This window comes from Solanum stenotomum, chromosome 7 (genome assembly GCF_019186545.1).
Source record: "Solanum stenotomum isolate F172 chromosome 7, ASM1918654v1, whole genome shotgun sequence".
Classification (NCBI taxonomy): domain Eukaryota; kingdom Viridiplantae; phylum Streptophyta; class Magnoliopsida; order Solanales; family Solanaceae; genus Solanum; species Solanum stenotomum.
In genome coordinates, this window is record NC_064288.1 from 51,427,855 (window position 1) to 51,446,870 (window position 19,016).

Consider the following 19,016-nt stretch of genomic DNA (forward strand, 5'->3'; position numbering starts at 1 on the left):
ATGAGCAAAGTACACAAATATTTAATTGTGCAGAAGAAGAAGAAGAAGAAGTTCATAATCAAATATTTAATTGTACAAAAGAAGAAGTTCAGAATTTTTGTTGTTTTAAAATGAGAGGGAACCTCATCTATTTATAGACAACAAATGATAGTGTGAACAAATGCTTATTTTGCCTTACCGGAAAGGTCACAACTCTATTGAGAAGTCACAACTCTTCGAAAAGGTCATAACCTTTCATAAAAATTACAACATTTCATAAAAGTCACCACTTTTAATAAAAGGCGCAACTCTTCATAAAAGTAAAAATTTTTCATAAAAATCACAACTTTTAGTAATAGTCATAATTTTTCATGAAAGACAAGACTAATTTTGAAAATAAATAAATTAAAAAGGAATTCTTGTTTGTGGTGGCGCCACATAAGCGAGCCTATGATTCTCTTTTATATATATATATATATATATATGATATTTACCGTCTAATAAATTATGGAGAATATATTTACTATTAATTTTATTAATAAATATATATTTATTTTTAATATAATAAGTAAGTAAAAATAAAGGACGAAAATGCTAACAAATAGATAAGAAGAGATTTGAATTCTTTCTTTTAAAACAAATAAAAATAGAGGGTGTATCATGTATGAGATGAAATTCGAGCTTAGCAATTGGATTAATTGAAATTCAATATGTGAAAGTGTTGGCTCGATCAAAATTGTACCTAAGATGGTGTTTTTGATCATAGTCCTAGAATATTCTCGAATCGCTATTTACAATATGTCTTGGATCAGTATTGTTTCGATATTCTATGATTATAGTATCATTATCACATGATTTTTTCTGTGATCACAATTTATTTCCCAATTGGAATGCACTAACAACAATTCCTGAACCAACGCTAATCATTTTCAAGCCTAGCGCTAAAGCTAGTCGTAGCTTGATACTATTAAACAGTTTTTTTAAGATAAGTAAGTAATTTTTTCATATTATATCAAAGACGTAAGTAAGTCGTCTCGTAAAAAAGAAATACATCTCATATTTACGTGTAAAACAACACTATTATTAAGCTTTAATATACAAAGGGATTAACGATCTTCTATTTATTCTTGCTCTTATTCTTACTTGTTATTGTTATGCTATTTTAAGTCTAAATTTAATCTTGCTCTCCTCATAATTTTCTTTTACTAAAATAAAAGCATATACAGATATACGAAACAAAAAGTCCATGACTTTTTGCATGTCTATACAAAAACGACGCCGTAACGACACGTGTCTCTTCAGCGATTCTTCAAACTCTTAACAGGCAGTCCTTTATACCTTCACACTTATATTTTTTTCTGGAAATCTCTCTCTCGAGGAGAAATCAATACTCAGAGGTAAAACTTTTTCATATTATCCATCTTCCCTGCATGTGTTCAATTTGATTTTAAATTATTATCGATTCATGTGATTACAGTTTTTTTTTAAAAAAAAATTGATTTTTATTTGTGTAATTATGTGTTCTATATTGAAATAGCTGCTGATTCATGTGCTTACAGCGTTTTTTTGTTTGTTTGTTTTTTATGATGTATGTGTATAATTATGTGTTTTATGTTGAAATTGCTGCCGATTCATGTGCTTACGTAACGTTTGTTTGATTTTTAAATTTTTTTTCCTGATGTATGTGTATAATTTATGTGTTCTATATTGAAATAACTACTGATTCATGTGATTACAGCGTTTTTTTTATGTATGTGTGAAATTATGTGTTCTATGTTGAAATAGCTGTTGATTTATGTGCTTACGGCGTTTTTTGAATATGTATTTGTTTTCTATTTGTTAGGATTTCTGCAATGTCGGTGTATTTGGATCAAAATGTGTGAAATTATGTGTTCTATGTTGAAATAGCTGTTGATTCATGTGCTTACATCGTTTTTTGAATATGTATGTGTTTTCTATTTGTTAGGATTTCTGCAATGTCGGTGAATTGGATCAAAATGTGTGAAACTATGTGTTCTATGTTGAAATAGCTGTTGAGTCATGTGCTTACAGCGTTTTTTTTATTATTGTGTATGTGGTTTATATGTGTTAGGATTTCTGCAATGTCGGTGAATTCGGATCAAAACTTCAGAGTTGTTAGTGTTGATGATCAATCAGGAAATGAAACCCTAATGGAAAATCGAAATAATATGGATTTAGTTTTTGAATCGGTTATTGATGATGGGGTTAGGGTTTTTGGAGAAGGTAATGATGTTGTCAAGGGTTTAAGAGTGCAAATGGAAGGTTTAGGTGTGGAGATTGATTTGGGTCCATGTGATCTCGAAGGTGAAATGGCGTTTGCAGGGTATGGTCGGCTTGATGGTGAGCTTGTGGTTGATTTGACGGGATTTTCACATCTTGCACGAAGGGGGAATGTAGTAGAAGGAGCCGACGACATGCAAGAGGTATCAGGTGGGACAAATGGATCTGTTCCTGATGGTAGAACAGTCAACATTAATGATGGTATAGATGTTGGGCCTGATGCTATCGTTCCAGAAAGACGAGGGGTTAAGCACCGAATGGAAGAGGAAGGGAAGTTTTACGTGTCCGATTTAGTATGGGGTAAGGTGAGGAGTCATCCTTGGTGGCCTGGGCAGATATTGGACCCTTCTGCTGCATCAAACAGCGCAATGAAATACTTTAAAAAGAATTGCTATCTTATAGCTTATTTTGGTGACCAGACATTTGCATGGAATGAAGCATCTAGCATTAAGCCATTTAAGATGTACTTCTCTCGAATGGAGAAACAGAGCAACTCAGAACACTTTTCTCATGCAGTGAACTGTGCTCTAGATGAAGTCTCTAGACGGGTTGAGTTGGGGCTCGCCTGCCCATGTTTGCCGGAGGAAACCCGAGCAAAAATGGAATCTCAGATTGTTGCAGAGGCTGGTATCCAGGCGGAATCAAACATGAGAATTGGAGGTGACAACTTTTCAGATCAAACCCCATTTAACCCTGCCGAACTTGTTAGAACACTCAAGTCAGTAGCAGCAGCTCCACATTCCCGGCTTGACAGATTGTTGTTTGTGTTGGCAAAAGCTCAATTGGCAGCCTTTAATCGCTGGAATGGTTATAATGAGCACCCAGTAATAGAAGAATTTAGCGGTTTGTTTGAGAATGATAATGATGTTGAACCACTGCTTGGGAAGAGTGATGTGGCGTCGGAGGAAAATTCTAATGTCCAAGGTACTTCCTCAACAAAGCGTCCTCGTTGCTCGGGGATTGCTGAGCACCCTGGTAAAAAAGTAAAATCAATGTCCATGTTGGTGTATGGGAGCAGTTCACGTATATCAAATGATCAGAAGAATTCTAGAGGAATAGCTGGGCGAGAGAGGAAGTCTGTGTCTTCTGAGAAGAGACATTTAGCATTTGAATATATGCCTAGCAATTCAGAGGCAAAAAGAAGGAAAAAAGAATTGTCACCAAGCAGTGGTAACAAGATGTCTTTACCATCTCATAAAGCTGCAAGGCGAAATCTCAAGTCTATTGACAGCAACTCCCGAAGAACGAGCAAGCATAATGAGAACTCGAGAAATATTGAATTTGGAGATTCAGTTCTTGGTCTCGTGAAATCTGAAGGAGAACAGTTGATTCCAAAAGAATTCCCTTCTCCAACAGAAATGCTCTCAAAGCTCTATTCGGCAGCCAGGGATCCCATGAATGCGAGTAGTATTTTGCTGTCACAAGCTAGTTTGTTCTGTGATTATAGGAATTTAACTTGCTCGGAAACTACCGTGTCAGCAGACCACTCAAGGCCGACAGAAAAGCATATAGGACAAAATTCATCCAACTCAGCATCTGCTGAAACTTTGTCGATAGAAGGTATTGAGGACTCATATTGGACTGATAGGATTATTGAATGCAACCCCGAAGATCAGGTGTTATTTGAACCAGAGGTCCAAAACGAGGAGGATTTTCCTAATGCTAAATGGGAGACTTCTCCTGGCCTGAGTCCGATCTTGGACCATAAGCAAGAAGTAGGCCCGTTGGTTGAGAATTCAGAACGAGAAAATCTATCTGATCTTGTGGATGGAAGTTCCGAATACTCCCCAACCACGCTGATTCTTAAATTTTCAGATTTAGAATCAGTTCCTCCCATAGCAGATCTAAACATAATATTTAGTCACTATGGTCCACTTTGTGAATCTGAGACCAAGCTTATTCACAAGAGAAAACAAGTAAAAGTTGTTTTCAAGAGGTGTGCCGATGCTGAAACTGCTTTTAGCAAGTCAGGGAAATTCAGTATTTTTGGTCCATCACTCATCAGTTACCGCCTACAGTATTCACCATCACCACGCAAAGCATCTTGTACCTCAAAACGTAAAAGGAAGTATGCAGCATCAGTAGCAGTGAAGGGCGTTCAAAACTGAAGTAAGATGAATTCTTCATTACCTAATTTGCTGGATTTTCCCCGTCGGATTAAATAGTTAACTTGTTAGCTATGTTAATATGAATTTTGTTGCACATAGCTGAAATTAACTGCTGACTGTTTTGTCTACTTAGAAATGTTTTAGATAGTAGAAAAATAGACTGGGAAATATCCCATTTATTTGTGTTCAACTAAGAATTTTGTGTCTATATATTCGTTTACCCGGAAATATAAAATATTTTGGCATCTAGTCGTTACAGTATACTTGATGAATTGGTGTTTACAGTTCGAATTTCTTCATATTAATAAAGGTAAGATGCACTTACAATTGATTGTCCTCTGTTGGTTGTTACTTGCTTTTGTAGTAAAGGGTGTGATACTATTGAATTACTTGGTCTTTGCTACTGAAAATCTAAGTTGCGGGGACTCGTTCACTTTTGATGTTGCATCTCTATCAGATTCTTCAACAATACACTATTTTTGGAGAAGCTGACATGCATCCGTGAGATATGTAATTTCTTAATGTGGTGTCTTAGAATATGCATATACCTTATCTATGACTCGCTATTATCTCATTTGGCCAGATTATATTTAAGAGATGAGGGAATTTTAATAGTTTTCATGTTCATGGGGGGAAATTACAACTAAAAGAAATACATGTTGCTTTTCAAAATATCAACTTTAAATTAACCTAATTTCTAATTATGATAAAATTATTAATTTAAAACCATGTCCAAACTATTAAGCTTTCTTCACCTTCTTTGATCTTTTCCTTTCAGCCATTAATGGCTTCTTCTTTCTTCTTCCTTTTGTCTTCGTTGGTTACCTTCTTCTTCTTTCGTGTTCAAAGCTCAAATCTTAAAATCAGTGTACTGTAAGGTTTGAAATATTCAGTTTGAGTGAATAATATTTCGAAAGATTTGAAATATTGAGAGGAGATAGTATCTAAAATTTGAGATTATTTAGAGGAGATTTGAGTTGGTTGAGATTGAAAAAAATTGATTTGCAATGTATACTTTATCACTGTATCAATCTGACTACTTTATGTCAATTGTTTTTAGGCCATACTTTTGCCAAATTCTTTTGAGCAATTTATCAATTTAAGTTGGGTATTGTATATTCCTGTCAGTTCCTCAATTTGTGTCTATGAATTTGACAAATATGTCTTCGTAATATTCTTCTTGAGGAGCAAACAGTATAATATTTACATTTATTTGCTTGATTACATATTTACCCAACACATTTGTTTATATATTTGTTTGCATTGTTATGTTCACTCGAATTCATCTAATATATATATATATATATATATTAATGTTGTTGCAAAAATAAAGCATTTTAACTATCACTTACTTTAAAGGGATATGCATCGGTCGTTTGATTTTATGTATTATCGATTTGATTTATCAGTTTTCAATTTTTAAATATGTTAATCAATAAACGGATTTCATGTATTATCGGTTTGATTTATTAGTTTTCAATTTTTAAATATGTTAAATCAATAAACGAACTAACAAGATATTTTTATAGATTTTTGGTCTTTTACGATTCGATTTAACCAATAAGAAAATGCTCATAAAACGATATATAACTTCTCTAACTTGGCGCAACATGACAATAATGTAATTTTACCCATGCTCATAAAATAAAAACAATAGTAGTAACTAACATGAAAAGAACTATGGTAATATAACATAAATAAAATAACTAAAATAATAATGTGAATTAAAAACTATAGCCTATACGGCAAATGTAGTAACTAGCAGTATGCTATAATTCTTTTTATAAAATCATTAAAACAATAATTCAATAACAAACCAATAACATTTTTTTTTGGATCCAATTTTTGCACACCCTTAAAATTTGCTAAATATTTTTGGATGTCAATCCTAGGTAACTATATTTTAGTGGTTCCTTTTTTTTTTTTTAATTTTAAAAAAGGTAAAGTAAAACATATTGGGCTTGCCTACTCCAAATCCTTGTTAATATAGGAAACCCCTCAAATTGTTACTATTATAAAACGCCCTCAAATTGCTGCAACTCTTACAATCCTTGCTATTTGCTCTAGAATTCTCATTATACAGCTATGGCGGCGGCGGCAGAGGACTGGGCAGGATTGCCTCATGATCTCCTTGTTCTGATTGCAAAGCATGTTAAAGTGATGGAAGATTTCATCGCTTTCAGTGGTGTTTGTACCTCATGGCGAACAGCTTCTACTAAGGACAATTTTGATATGCTTTATCCCCAACTTCCTTTACTAATGCTTCCTGATAAAGATGACGATTATCGAGAATTTTATTCCCTTTCCAAAGGTAAAGTTTCGCGTAGATTGTACCTCCCTGAGGCTAAAGGCCGAGAATGTTTCCCATCTGATCAGATGGGATGGCTTCTCACCCAATCATTAGACGGAAAAGAGGTCAGTTTGTTGAATCCTTTCTCACGTACCCAAATTCAACTTCCAAATCAATTTGCCTTAAGTGGTTTAGAGGAGGAGGAGGAGGAAGAAGAAGAAGAAAAGGAATATCGTTACATCAGAAACGCTATTTTATCTGCCAATCCATCGTTTACATCAGATTATGTACTCGTCATTGCATATAACACAGATGTTAATCATTTGGCTTTTTGGCGACCTGGAGATATTAATTGGACTGAATTTGAAATTGTTTATAGAATCGGTGGAGTCTCCAATATGATTTACTACAAGAGCAGATTCTATCTTGTTTCTTGGAGCGCTGAAATAGGTATCATTGATGTTCAAGACGGTCCTGAACCATGCGTAGAATCGCGCTTGATTTATCTTAACGATAATCGGGACTTGTTTTCACAAGGTGATGTTCAATACTATCTTGTTGAGGTAAATGATGCACTATTACTTGTTGTCCGATTTGGTAGAAAGCGTCCAAATATTGAAGATGGCCTGGACACTTTTAAATGTGAAGTATATGAATTAGATGTAATAGAAGGTAAGTTGAAAGAGATTAACGACTTGGGAGATTCAACTATTTTTTTGGGTCTCAATGGAGCAACTTCCATTGATTCCACTAAATTTACCGGAGTTAAGCCTAATCATATATATTTTACTGATGATTGGTTTGAAGAGAACTACTTTTTGGAATGTGGCGGTGGAACAGACACAGGGGCTTACAATCTTGAAGATGGAAGTATTGAATCTTTTTATCCTGGATTATCACTGAGTCGTCCTTGTCCGCCAACTTGGGTTATACCATCATTATGATCATGAGGAGTTATGGTGTTCTATATATTCAGTATGGTCCAATTTGTGAAACAAGCGAAACTACTTTCAGCTAGTCAGGAAATTTAGTATTTTTGGTACATTACTCATCAGTTACTGCCTACAGTATTCGCCATCACCGCGCAAAGCATTGTGTACCTCGAAACGTAAAAGGAAGTATGCAGCATCGTTAGACTTCAAAACTGAAGTAAGATGAATTCCTCATTAGGTGTTTTGCTGGATTTTATAGTGAACTTAGTGGCCATAGCTGAAATTAACTGCTGACTGTTTTGTCTACTTAGAATGTTTTATATAGTAGAAAAATAGACTGGAACGTTTAGGAACTTCAAGTTGTAGAAAAGTTCAGAGATAGTGGATTCCAGTACATGACTACGATTAGCCAGGAAATATTATTCCATTTATTTGTGGTCAAACGAATCCTTACAGTATACTTGATGAATTGTATCTAAGTTGCATGGACTATTACACTTTCAATGCAACAACCATGTTGGATTAATTTCGACACACACCTGTAAATGATGTTTTAGTAGAAAACTACCGGAAAAGATTTCTCTACTGTCCATAGGTCTCGAATTCAAACTTGGGAAACACAATGATCAAAGGTGATTCAGTTAAATGGAGAGGAGCAACACAAGCTGCTCAATTGGTTCTAATCATAAATGTTGTTTTACTACATTCTTAAATCGACTCAACAAGATTGGGGGTTTAAAGCAAAACTTAAGGGATAGGTCCTAATATGTTATTTTTTTCATTATATATATTTTTATTTAAAATTTTTTTTTCTAACTTTTTTTTAAGTGAAATCATTAGTTATTGTAATAGATTTGTTTTAATAATTCCTTTTCAATTCATAATATAGTTAATCCATTCTATNGAATCAACTTGTGGGAAGATTGTCTTAACATCTTCATTTTCATCTGCAATTTATATGTGGTTTCAATTAGTTAAATATTAAAAAATAACTAAATTGAGAATTATAATATTTAAATGTACACAAAAATATATTACCAGTTTGAGAAAAAACCATGTAACCAGTTTCGTGTAGCAACAAGTGTTTGGACATTTTCATGGTGGATGCAACTTCTATACATAGTGATTTCCTAAAAAACTTTAAATAGATTTTGAGTTTGGATCTCTTTAATTTTAAATTTTAATATTATATTATATTTTTTAATTAATTTTTATTGACCCACGGGCCGGCCCTATCTATATTTCTCAAGCCCCACAAATCAGCAGACTTATTCAGGCCGGGCTAAAAAGCCCTTTTCTTAAATGGGCTCTAAAAATTTCAGCCCAACCCTATTAAATCCCGGGTTAGGCCAGGCCGGCCCAACAGGCCTAGCACATATTGACGGCTCTATGTTTTAGTAGAAAACTACCGAAAAGATTCCTCTATTGTCCATAGGTCTCGAATTCAAACTTGGGAAACACAATGATCACAGGTGATTCAGTTAAATGGAGAGGAGCAACACAAGCTGCTCAATTGGTTCTAATCGTAAATGTTGTTTTACTACATTCTTAAATCGACTCAACAAGATTGGGGGTTTAAAACAAAACTTAAGGGATAGGTCCTAATATGTTATTTTTTTCATTATATATATTTTTATTTAAAATCTATTTTTCTAACTTTTTTTGAAGCGGAATCATTAGTTATTGTAATAGATTTGTTTTAATAATTCCTTTTCAATTCATAATATAGTTAATCCATTCTATCTCTTTTGAGACATTGTTTATCTTAAATATGATTTAACTAATTTTAGTTTTAAAAAAATTCTTTCGGATGAGGCAATGGTTAGAGGAACTATTAACATTATTCAATAAGCAATATGTTTATTTGGAAAAGAATCATATCTTTTATTTGATAGAGTATTTTCATTAAGTCATTGTTTTCTACTTGTATTATTCCTCTTAGTATTTTTAATTCAAAAAATAAATCTAATAGCATAATAGCTATTATGTGTCAAAAAAGTTCAAGGTTAAGACTATGTTTTTTTAAAATTCTCATCATCTAGTGATCTCAATTTACCATTGAGAAACCAAAAACATTGGTTCAAATCTATTTTGAAGTGAAAAAAATAGCTCGATCTACTATATATAAAAAGGAATCAACTCTAATTTCAAGGGACTTTGTGATTTGGTTATCAATTTTTCATCAAATTGTTTCTTACGAAATTTAGATTTTATATTCATTTTATATGCAATTTTCTTAGTAGAAATCATAAGACTCATAGTACACACACACACACACACATATATATATATATATATTTTTTTTATTATTATTATTATTTTAAATAATATTTACAAGTAACTTTTAAAAAAAATATGAAGCCCCAAGCGATGACATTAGTGACCTAGAGATTAAAACGGCCTTGCCTTAAACAGAAGTCTCACATTTGAACTTGAGAAACATGACGATCATAGGTGATTCAAGTAGATCGAGGAAGTTGCTCAATTAGTTCTAGTTGTAGATGTTGTTTTACTAGAAGGCAACTAGACAACATCACCCACTCTTAAACCGGAGGTCTTGACTTCGAACTAGCATATAGCCTTCGTCCTTTAAGGACATTCTGCGAGGCCTTGCAAATTTGGATTAGTCGGGTCAGTGAGTGCACATGCATAAATGGTGTCTTGTAAACTAAAATGATGCTTTCAACACACTTTCAAAATCGATGTTGCAAATCTATCATAATACTTCTGTGTGACTATAAAAAACTTGTTTTTAAAAATTAAAAGAAAACGAGGAAGAAATAAAAGATATTAGCATGAATAGACTTCGTTAATTAATTAGCCAAGCTGAATTTGTTAACTTGAGCTCATTTGATTTTATCACATATTATCTCACGGATTTTTTTAATTTAATTTTTGCTGAAATTATCTCACAAATTCAACATATGATATGAAATTATATCTTTGCCATTTTTGGTGTTGTAAGTTTGTTTCAATTATATAATTATTAAACATGAGTAACATCAACCTACAGTTGCAAACGATAAAAGGTAGATAGGTGAAATAAAAAATTGAGTTCAAGATAATTATAGTTGAAAAATAAAGTCTATCGATTCAAAATATTAGTTTGAATAAAATAATTCGAGTCTAGAATAAACCATACATCACACCCATTTTGAGGTACGATCTTTTTCTTAATCCAAGGTGATTACAAGAAGCTTAATACATCAAACTATCTCCCTTTTCTTTTTCTCACTTTTAATAAAAAAATAAAATAAATTAATTTATCATTTTTTTACTTCAATTGTCCATATGACCAACTCAATATTTCAAAATTCTTTTCTGTTTCAATTTATTTGATTTATTTTAATTTGACACGAAATTTAAGAAAATAGAAAAAATCACTAATACAACAAATGCCATTTAATTTCGTAATCTCAAACATCTCATATAAAAGTTAAAATTAAAGAATCGCTACAAATAAAAATAAAAATTAGGTCAAACAATTTGAAACGAAACGGAAATGACGATGGGTAACATTTACATAGGTCCAATGGTCCAAACGGCTAGTGAAATATTAAATTTCATTTTTCATTTCCCCCAATTCTTTGAAAAACCGCTTTGTTAGCAATTCAAAAAAAATATTCCCTCTTTGGCTGTAGCGCTCCCATTTCTATCATCGCACTTTTTTTTTTCTTTCTCAGAAACCCCTTTATCCTTTTTCTCTTATTATCATCAAAGATCCATTCAATTTTGAAATCAAATTCAGATTCAAAATCAAATTTTAGCTTGGATTTGTACTGTTGGGGTTCATTGAAAAGAGTGAAAAAAATGGATCTTGAAGTGAATGAGTTTAGTCTCATTGATTTCTCATCGGAAAATGACAATCTTATCGGAAATTCATCTTCTCCTCTCCCTTCTTGGGGTCTTGAAGAATACCCATCTTCAGGTTCCTGCCATTCCATTTAAAATTTTTTTTTTTTGGGTGATTGTTGATTTTAGTTGTTAGTTTTGTTTACAAACCTGTTTTTTTTTCTTTGTTTAGTCTTGAAATTACAGCAACGATGATATAGCTAGTGTAATTGTACTAGTGAGGTATGAAGAGGTTAGTGTGTATGCAGATTTTACCCTAATTTGGGTGATATAGAAGCTGTTTTGGATAGATTTGAAACTGTGGGATTAGAGAAAAAGATAGTCTTTCTGACAAGATCTGGAAAAAGAAGGGAAATTAGCTTGTACCCTTTTGGGTTTTTAATGAATTCAATTCTTCAGTTGTCGATTTTATTTACTTTATTTATAGTTTTTGATTCATTGTTTAGTGTTTGAACTATTGAATAAAAAGAGTAGTTTTATTTGAGGGTATAACCTCTCTAGGTAGGGGTAAAGTATGTGTACACTCTACCTTCCCCTGACACTACTTGTGGGATTACACTGGGTATGTGAAGATCTGGAATAAATTGAGTTTTCTCGCACCCTTTGGCTGTTTAATGTGATTTCATTTGAATTAATGTGTGGAATATCAGGAGTTTCCAGGTTGATCCATCCCACCTCAAATGTCTTGAAGGAACAAATCAGCTGATAGAAAAAAGTGACAAAGTAGCTTGAGGTTGATATACATTTTCTTGGAGTTTATTAATTTGGGCTTCATGCATGTTTATTCCTTAAAACTTTTGAGCCTGTGCTGGGGGCTGAGAAGTACTTAAGAGGGATTTAGACATGCTTTTCTGAGCCTTTTGATAGTAGTTTTGTTGGAAAAGAAGTAATCTGTTAATCCTATTTGATTGAGTGCCAATGAGCTAAAGAGCTCATGGAGTGTTATTTCTTTTTTGTATTTGGGATGTCTCTGAATTATAATCACTTAATGTGGGAATGGACCTAACCAGCTCATTTAACTCATAAATGAAAAAGGGTGCTGACCTTTTATGAAGCAGCTAGTGGAGATTACCCTGTAGAGAGCTGGATGAGGAGAAGCCCTTACATCCGATACTAAGGATGGGAATATCCTGACCATGCTATAATTATGCCTGCGCGATGTTACTTTGTTCAACTCTATTTGGATCTTTTCTAGTATGTGGAATTCTGTAACTGAAAGAACTTAAAGAATAGCTAGCGTTGTTGCTTCCTGATGGAGATTTAGAGTTGCTAAACTTCTCGATAAAGCCTCAAAGGGTGGACCTTTTTCACTCTCCTCCTTGGTTTTTATGACAATTTATTAGAGTTAAAAACTTTTTATTTTGCTTATGCTGCTTCAATTCGTTTCTTTTTTCATCTGTGTTCAGATAGTGGTACTAAGTCACATCTGCATACACGAAATTGTACATTGTGTGTGAATTATTTTCGTTTTGTGCTGTTTAGCAAATCAGACTGAGGCTAGAATCTTGGTGTTTTCAGGAGCTATTAATATTCAAGAGGAAATGGACATGGCTGGTAAAGGTAACCATGACGAGCAGTTCCCTCAGCTGCATGAGTCAAAGGAACCTGAGAAGGCCAGACGAAAAGGAAAGGTCAATTTACGCAAAAGTTTAGCTTGGGATAGTGCTTTCTTTACAGATGCAGGTAGCTTTTGTTTATAGTTCGTATTAAGGGGGATTTATTTATCTAATCCTGTACTGCAAACTCAAGTTTACTAACAACATATTCAGGTGTGCTTGATGCCGATGAGTTGTCCTGCATGATTAAGGGAGGTGATAAACAAACTTTACCTATGATTGAGGAGGATGTGCGACAATCACTTGATTCAATCTCCACATTGGAAAGTGATAATTTGACACTAGAACATATTGAATCGGAGTTATTTGGAGATATAAGAGCCTCAATCCAGAAGGTGGCCATTCCAACTAGTGGGGATTTATCTGCAAAGACCGATAATGGAGCTAATTCTTGTAAGTTAATAGTATTTGAGAGAGGGAGTGGGAGAAGGGTTACTTCCTATAGGGTCAGATTTCTTTTGAGTTGAAGTTTCAATCATCATAAAGATATGCATATTTCTCGCACGTTATTCCAATCTAATATTAATCTTTTTTACAGCTGCAAAGAAAGTGGATCTTGCTTCAAAAGATAGGGTAAGTTTAATTTTGTAGAGATGACATCTGAAAATTTTGTTACTTTTCTATATTTCTTAACAATTATTGTCTATATTCTCTAATGTCAGATGAAGCCAAAAATTGCTCCAAAAAGAATCATTGGAGCACAAGCTGGGATACCAAAAAGTCAGCCAAAGCAAATTACAGGAACACAAAGATTGGGTAAAGGGTTGAACCAGGATAAGGCACAAGTCACACAGGCATGTAATTTGTCTTTGAAGTTTCATTTCTATTAGCCAGCTCAAACAATATTCCTTACAGTGTCATCATATTTTCATATTTTCCCTTAGGTTTAGAAATACTGTTTTTCCCATATTTTCTTTTCTATAGCCAATTAAAAGAAATTCCTTATATTTAAAGAAAATATCATCATTCATCTTCAATTTTCCCTTTTTTTGAGTCTGCTAGTTGTAGGATTTTAAAGTATTGATTGATTAGCAAAAGAATTGGGACTTCTGATATTTTACTGACATTGCTTTCTGTTGTTTAATGAAGTCTATCAGTAGAACGACAAGTGGAGCATCGTTAAAGCCTCCAAAAGTTAACACAAAGTTGCAACCTGTTTCTGCATCCAAAAGGGCTTCTTTGGATATCACACGAGTCAAAACAGATAATGACAGCATGAAAATCAGTACAGGTAAGTGGTAAAAGACTTTGTGAAATTTTGGATTAATTTCTGAGTAAAGGATGAGTAATAGCTGTCTTCAATCATTTATGGTTTGTAACACTTTCTTAAACATTTTTTCTGACCTAGATAGTTTAATGGGAAATTGCAGCTTCTGTTAGAGGGGCTCAGACACCAAAAGCATCTGCCTTAAATAAAACTAGTAGGGTGTTGCCCAAACCTACTACGTCGGTGAAGCCATCTTCTGTGGGATCTTCACCTGCAATGAAAATGCATGCAACAAGATCTTCAAGTGATAGTTCTGGAAGTACTTCATCTGACAAGACAGCTAAGTCTTCAATTCCTGTAGCGAGGAGAAAGGTTGATAGCAAACCTATTGCTCAACCTTCTGCAAGTGCAAAACTCAAAACCCCTTCAAAAGCCGCGGTGAAGAGTAAACTACCATCTGGGAATTCTGCTGTCTCAGCTTATCTGATGTCTTCTAAGATCAACGCAAATATATCGCCTGCTAGTTCTATTAGTGAGTGGTCTTCTGTATCATCATCATCTTCTGCGATCCAAAGGTCAAGCAAGTTAAGGACTAGCTTTGACACCAGCTCCTGCAGATCTTTTGATAGTGACACCTCAACTTTGGATATAAACAATCATTTAAGTGATCAGAAGTCAGATAAGCCCGAAATTAGGGGAACAACTTTACCTAGAGAGAGTTTAAAGCAAGCAGGCTCAGTTTCTCGTCCAGCCTCTATGATGAAACCAACAGGATTGCGCATGCCATCCCCGAAGATGGGTTACTTTGATGGGGTCAGTTTAGTGTTCTTTTTATATGTATCTATTTTCATGTCCTTGCATTAGAAATGATTTATGTGATGACAGCATCTAGTATTATGAGATAAGATCATTACCAAGTGGAAAGAAAATAGGTGTATTTAAGTCTGCTGATATTTTTGTCTGGAAAAAATGATTACCAAGTGGAGGACTTTCATTTAGTCAAGGGAATTTTCTGGCGGCTTCATGAAAGTATCTTGCGTTACATGTAATAATCTTTGTAATTCTTGAATCAGTGTGCTTCCAAATTTTAATGTTAAAACTCATTGTTAAGCAGGTGAAGGCAGTCCGGACTCCTAATGGTACTCATTCCAATTCGTCTACTGCACTGTACAAGACTGAAGCTACCATCTGTAGCCCAAAAGTAAACTCAAACACTAAAGCTAAGAGTGTAAAAGTTCCACTTAGGGCAAACAGAAAGCCTGAAACTCTGAAACACCTCTCTCCTTTATCTTCTTCAGACAAGTCAAATGTTTCAGATAATCACTCTGGCACTCAATCCAGTTCAGCTAGTCCAGTGCCCAAAACTGAAACTATCGTCTGTAGCCCAAAAGGAAACTCAAACACGAAAGCTAAGAGTGTAAGAGTTCCTCTTAGGGCAAATAAAAGGCCTGAAACTCTGAAACACCGCACTCCTGCATCTTCTTCAGACAAGTCAAATGTTTCAGATAATCACATTGGTGGTCCAAGTGATATTACTCTTATTCCTGAGTTATCTCTTGAAGTTCAACATGCAATAAGTGGAGCAAATACTTCGAAAAATATGGATGTTCTGGCTGAAGAACCTGATCCATTTGATCACATCCGAAGTGCTGGTTGGGTTGCAACTCAGGGTGAAAACCAAGGCATAGCAAGTGCTTTGAACAATGAGGAAGATATGGCTGAAGGACCTGATACAGTTGAACATGTTGCAGATGCTAGTCTGGTTTCAAGTATGAGTGAAAACCAAGGAATAGCAAGTATATTGAACAATGAGGAAGTTGTGGCCGAAGGACCTGATACAGTTGACCATGTTGCAGATGCTAGTTTGGTTGCAGCTATATTGAACAATGAGGAAGTTGTAGCCAAAGGATCTGATACAGTTGAGCATGTTGCAGATGCTAGTTTGGTTGCGGCTATATTGAACAATGATGAAGTTGTGGCTGAAGGACCTGATACAGTTGAACATGTTGCAGATGATAGTTTGGTTGCAGCTATATTGAACAATGAGGAAGTTATGGCTGAAGGACCTGTTACAGTTGAACATGTTGCAGATGATAGTTTGGGTGCAGCTATATTGAACAATGAGGAAGTTATAGCCAAAGGATCTGATACAGTTGAGCATGTTGCAGATGCTAGTTTGGTTGCGGCTATATTGAACAATGAGGAAGTTGTGGCTGAAGGACCTGATACAGTTGAACATGTTGCAGATGATGGTTTGGTTGCAATTAAGAGTGAACAGCAAGTCATTGTCAACTATGATTTTCACGAGGAAGTTGTGGCCAATGAGCCTGACACAGTTGAACACGTGGCATGTGATGGTTTGGTTGCAATTAAGACCGAAAATGAAGTCACTGTGAACAATGATACAAATGTGATTAACAGTGAACACCAAAGAATAGAGGAAGTTGTGGCTGATGAACCTGACACAGTTGAACACGTCGCAGGTGATGGTTTATTTGCAATTAAGAGTGAAAATCAAGTCATTGTGAATAATGATACAGATGTGATTATAAGTGAACACCAAAGAATAGAGGAAGTTGTGGCTGATGAGCCCGACACAGTTGAACATGTTGCAGGTGATGGTTTTGTTGTAATGAAGAGTGAAAACCAAGTCAGTTTGAACAATGATACAGTTATCATTAAGAGCGAAAGCCAAAGAGTAGCAAGTACTTTGAACAATAAGGACTTTGTGGCTGAAGGACCTGATACAGTTGAAGATGTTCCAGGTGATGGTTTGGTTGCAATTGAGAGTGAAAATCATAGTGTTTTGAACAATGATATCCTTGCTGGTTTGGCTGCAACTAAGGGTCAAAAACAAGGTGTTATGGAGCATGAAATGAACTTGGATACTATTGAGAAGATTGACATCAAGGCTGTTGAGGTTTCTGTAACTGAAAACATTAGACTTTGTCAAACAGAGGATGAAGATGGAGTAGGTGTTCAGTGCAATGTTAATTATAATTTGGACGTGCCTAGCCAGATGAATGAGATGAACCTGGAGGATGATGTAAATGGTGACCTCAAACATACCAAGATTGATCATGTTGAGAGAGAATATGACTCAAATTTCAGGGGTGATGAAGGTAGAGTAGATCTCAAGGATGATTTGAATACTCCTGAGAAAACAAATGCAAAGAAAAATGTGTGTGCAAATCAAGCGGACCAATTAAACAGTCAGGTAGAAGAAGTCAGCATGACCCCATTTAGCAATAAGGTGGAATCCCTAATGAACAAATTGGCCTATTTGTCTCTAAATACCCCTGAGGTAGCAGTTAGAAGGATGCCCTTTGCTGTCAAGAATTCTTCCGGTGATTGTCTTGATTTTTGTGAAGGAGCTGGACATGTAGTTGGGAAGACTGATTTAGATTTGCCTTCTTTGCAAATCGATCATAAAGAGAACAACAATTTATGAGGATAGCCAAGCATGCTTCATTGCCAGGTAAAAGATGTGAATCCTGATATTATCATGAAAAGATCTTTCTCCCAAATGTAGTGAACTTTTCTGAAAACCTTAAATCTTTTAACCTCTTTTACTTTTTATATAATGGTATATTGATGTGCTAATTGCGTGTTAACTTTGATCTTCAGAGATTGTTAGGCTTCAAGAACAAGGCTAGTTTCCGGGGGTGGCAAAAGCATCACGTTTGTATAGCACACATGATGAAGGCTTAAGTGATGCATGATTTTATTTTTCATTTCGCGTTGAGCTAAGATCAAGGTTTTTGAGAACATATGTCTGTGCAAGTACTGATTTATGTATTACATGAATGTAAAAACCTTGAATGTCTTTCTATGTAAGATTCACAGTCAAACCTCACTATAGATGCAAGAAAATTTCTATCAGTAAGTACATTTTTCCTACCCTCATTGGAGATGTCTGATAAATGCATCTGTTTTGAATTACATGTATTGCTGTATAAATATCATGTTGCATGAGGATATCTTGCTATGTTGCTCGGACTCTTAAAAAATGTCAGCATGTGCTGCATCGATATGGAAGAGTTCATGCAAGTTGGATACACCTTGCACATTAACTTTGATTCTTCTAGTTAAATTGCTTGATGTGTTATAAATACTGGCAAGTATTTTCCAGGGCAAATTACAGAAATCACATACTTTTTAAGGCAAAATTACAATCTATCTCTTGAAAGTTTATAATTATAAAATTTCCTCAAACGGATGCAATAATATAAGCGCTGATACATTAATTTGATGCGCGAGATACATTAATCGTTAAGTAAGATACATTACATTTTATACATGATACACTAATTTGATGTACATTTTATACATGATACATTAATCTGATGTGCGAGATACAATAATATAAGCGCTGATACATTAATTTGATACACTAATCTGATGCGCAAAAATGAAGGATTTTGGAAATTTGTAAAACTTATAGGGGATAATGGTAATAAGTAAATTAAAAGGTGAAATTTCTGTAATTTTTTCTATTTTCCACTTATCATGCCTATCATATCAACTTTAAATGATTCATGTAGTTAAGTTACTTGGTATGCTATAAACATTCAATGAGAATAAATTTTTTTTTTCAACTCATCAAACACATCAAGTACTTGACATTGAGACCTTGCCTTGTCGTCAATTACCTTCTGACTATTACTCTTGTGTCCCATCTCGTGAGGGGATCTTTGATACGACATTACTGGTGTTAAATAGATTCACATT

At 34.4% G+C, this 19,016-nt stretch overlaps 3 protein-coding genes across 3 annotated transcripts; all 3 read left to right on the forward strand.

Moving 5' to 3' along the window:
* The first annotated feature begins 1,327 nt into the window (after nt 1–1,327).
* LOC125871757 (PWWP domain-containing protein 5-like) lies at nt 1,328–4,650 on the forward strand. The gene is made up of 2 exons (XM_049552419.1): nt 1,328–1,376; nt 2,072–4,650. The coding sequence occupies exon 2, from the start codon at nt 2,082–2,084 to the stop codon at nt 4,386–4,388; it is 2,307 nt and encodes a 768-aa protein (XP_049408376.1). The 5' UTR covers nt 1,328–1,376; nt 2,072–2,081; the 3' UTR covers nt 4,389–4,650.
* A 1,807-nt stretch (nt 4,651–6,457) lies between these two features.
* Nucleotides 6,458–8,119, forward strand: LOC125871223 (putative F-box protein At1g65770). The gene has a single exon (XM_049551821.1). It carries the CDS (start codon nt 6,474–6,476, stop codon nt 7,620–7,622), a length of 1,149 nt encoding a protein of 382 aa, XP_049407778.1. The 5' UTR covers nt 6,458–6,473; the 3' UTR covers nt 7,623–8,119.
* A 3,110-nt stretch (nt 8,120–11,229) lies between these two features.
* Nucleotides 11,230–18,130, forward strand: LOC125871501 (uncharacterized). Its single transcript, XM_049552106.1, has 9 exons — nt 11,230–11,538; nt 12,981–13,145; nt 13,232–13,471; nt 13,617–13,651; nt 13,741–13,872; nt 14,168–14,309; nt 14,449–15,098; nt 15,400–17,763; nt 17,913–18,130. The coding sequence occupies exons 1-8, from the start codon at nt 11,421–11,423 to the stop codon at nt 17,734–17,736; spliced, it is 3,819 nt and encodes a 1,272-aa protein (XP_049408063.1). The 5' UTR covers nt 11,230–11,420; the 3' UTR covers nt 17,737–17,763; nt 17,913–18,130.
* The last annotated feature ends 886 nt before the right edge of the window (nt 18,131–19,016 follow it).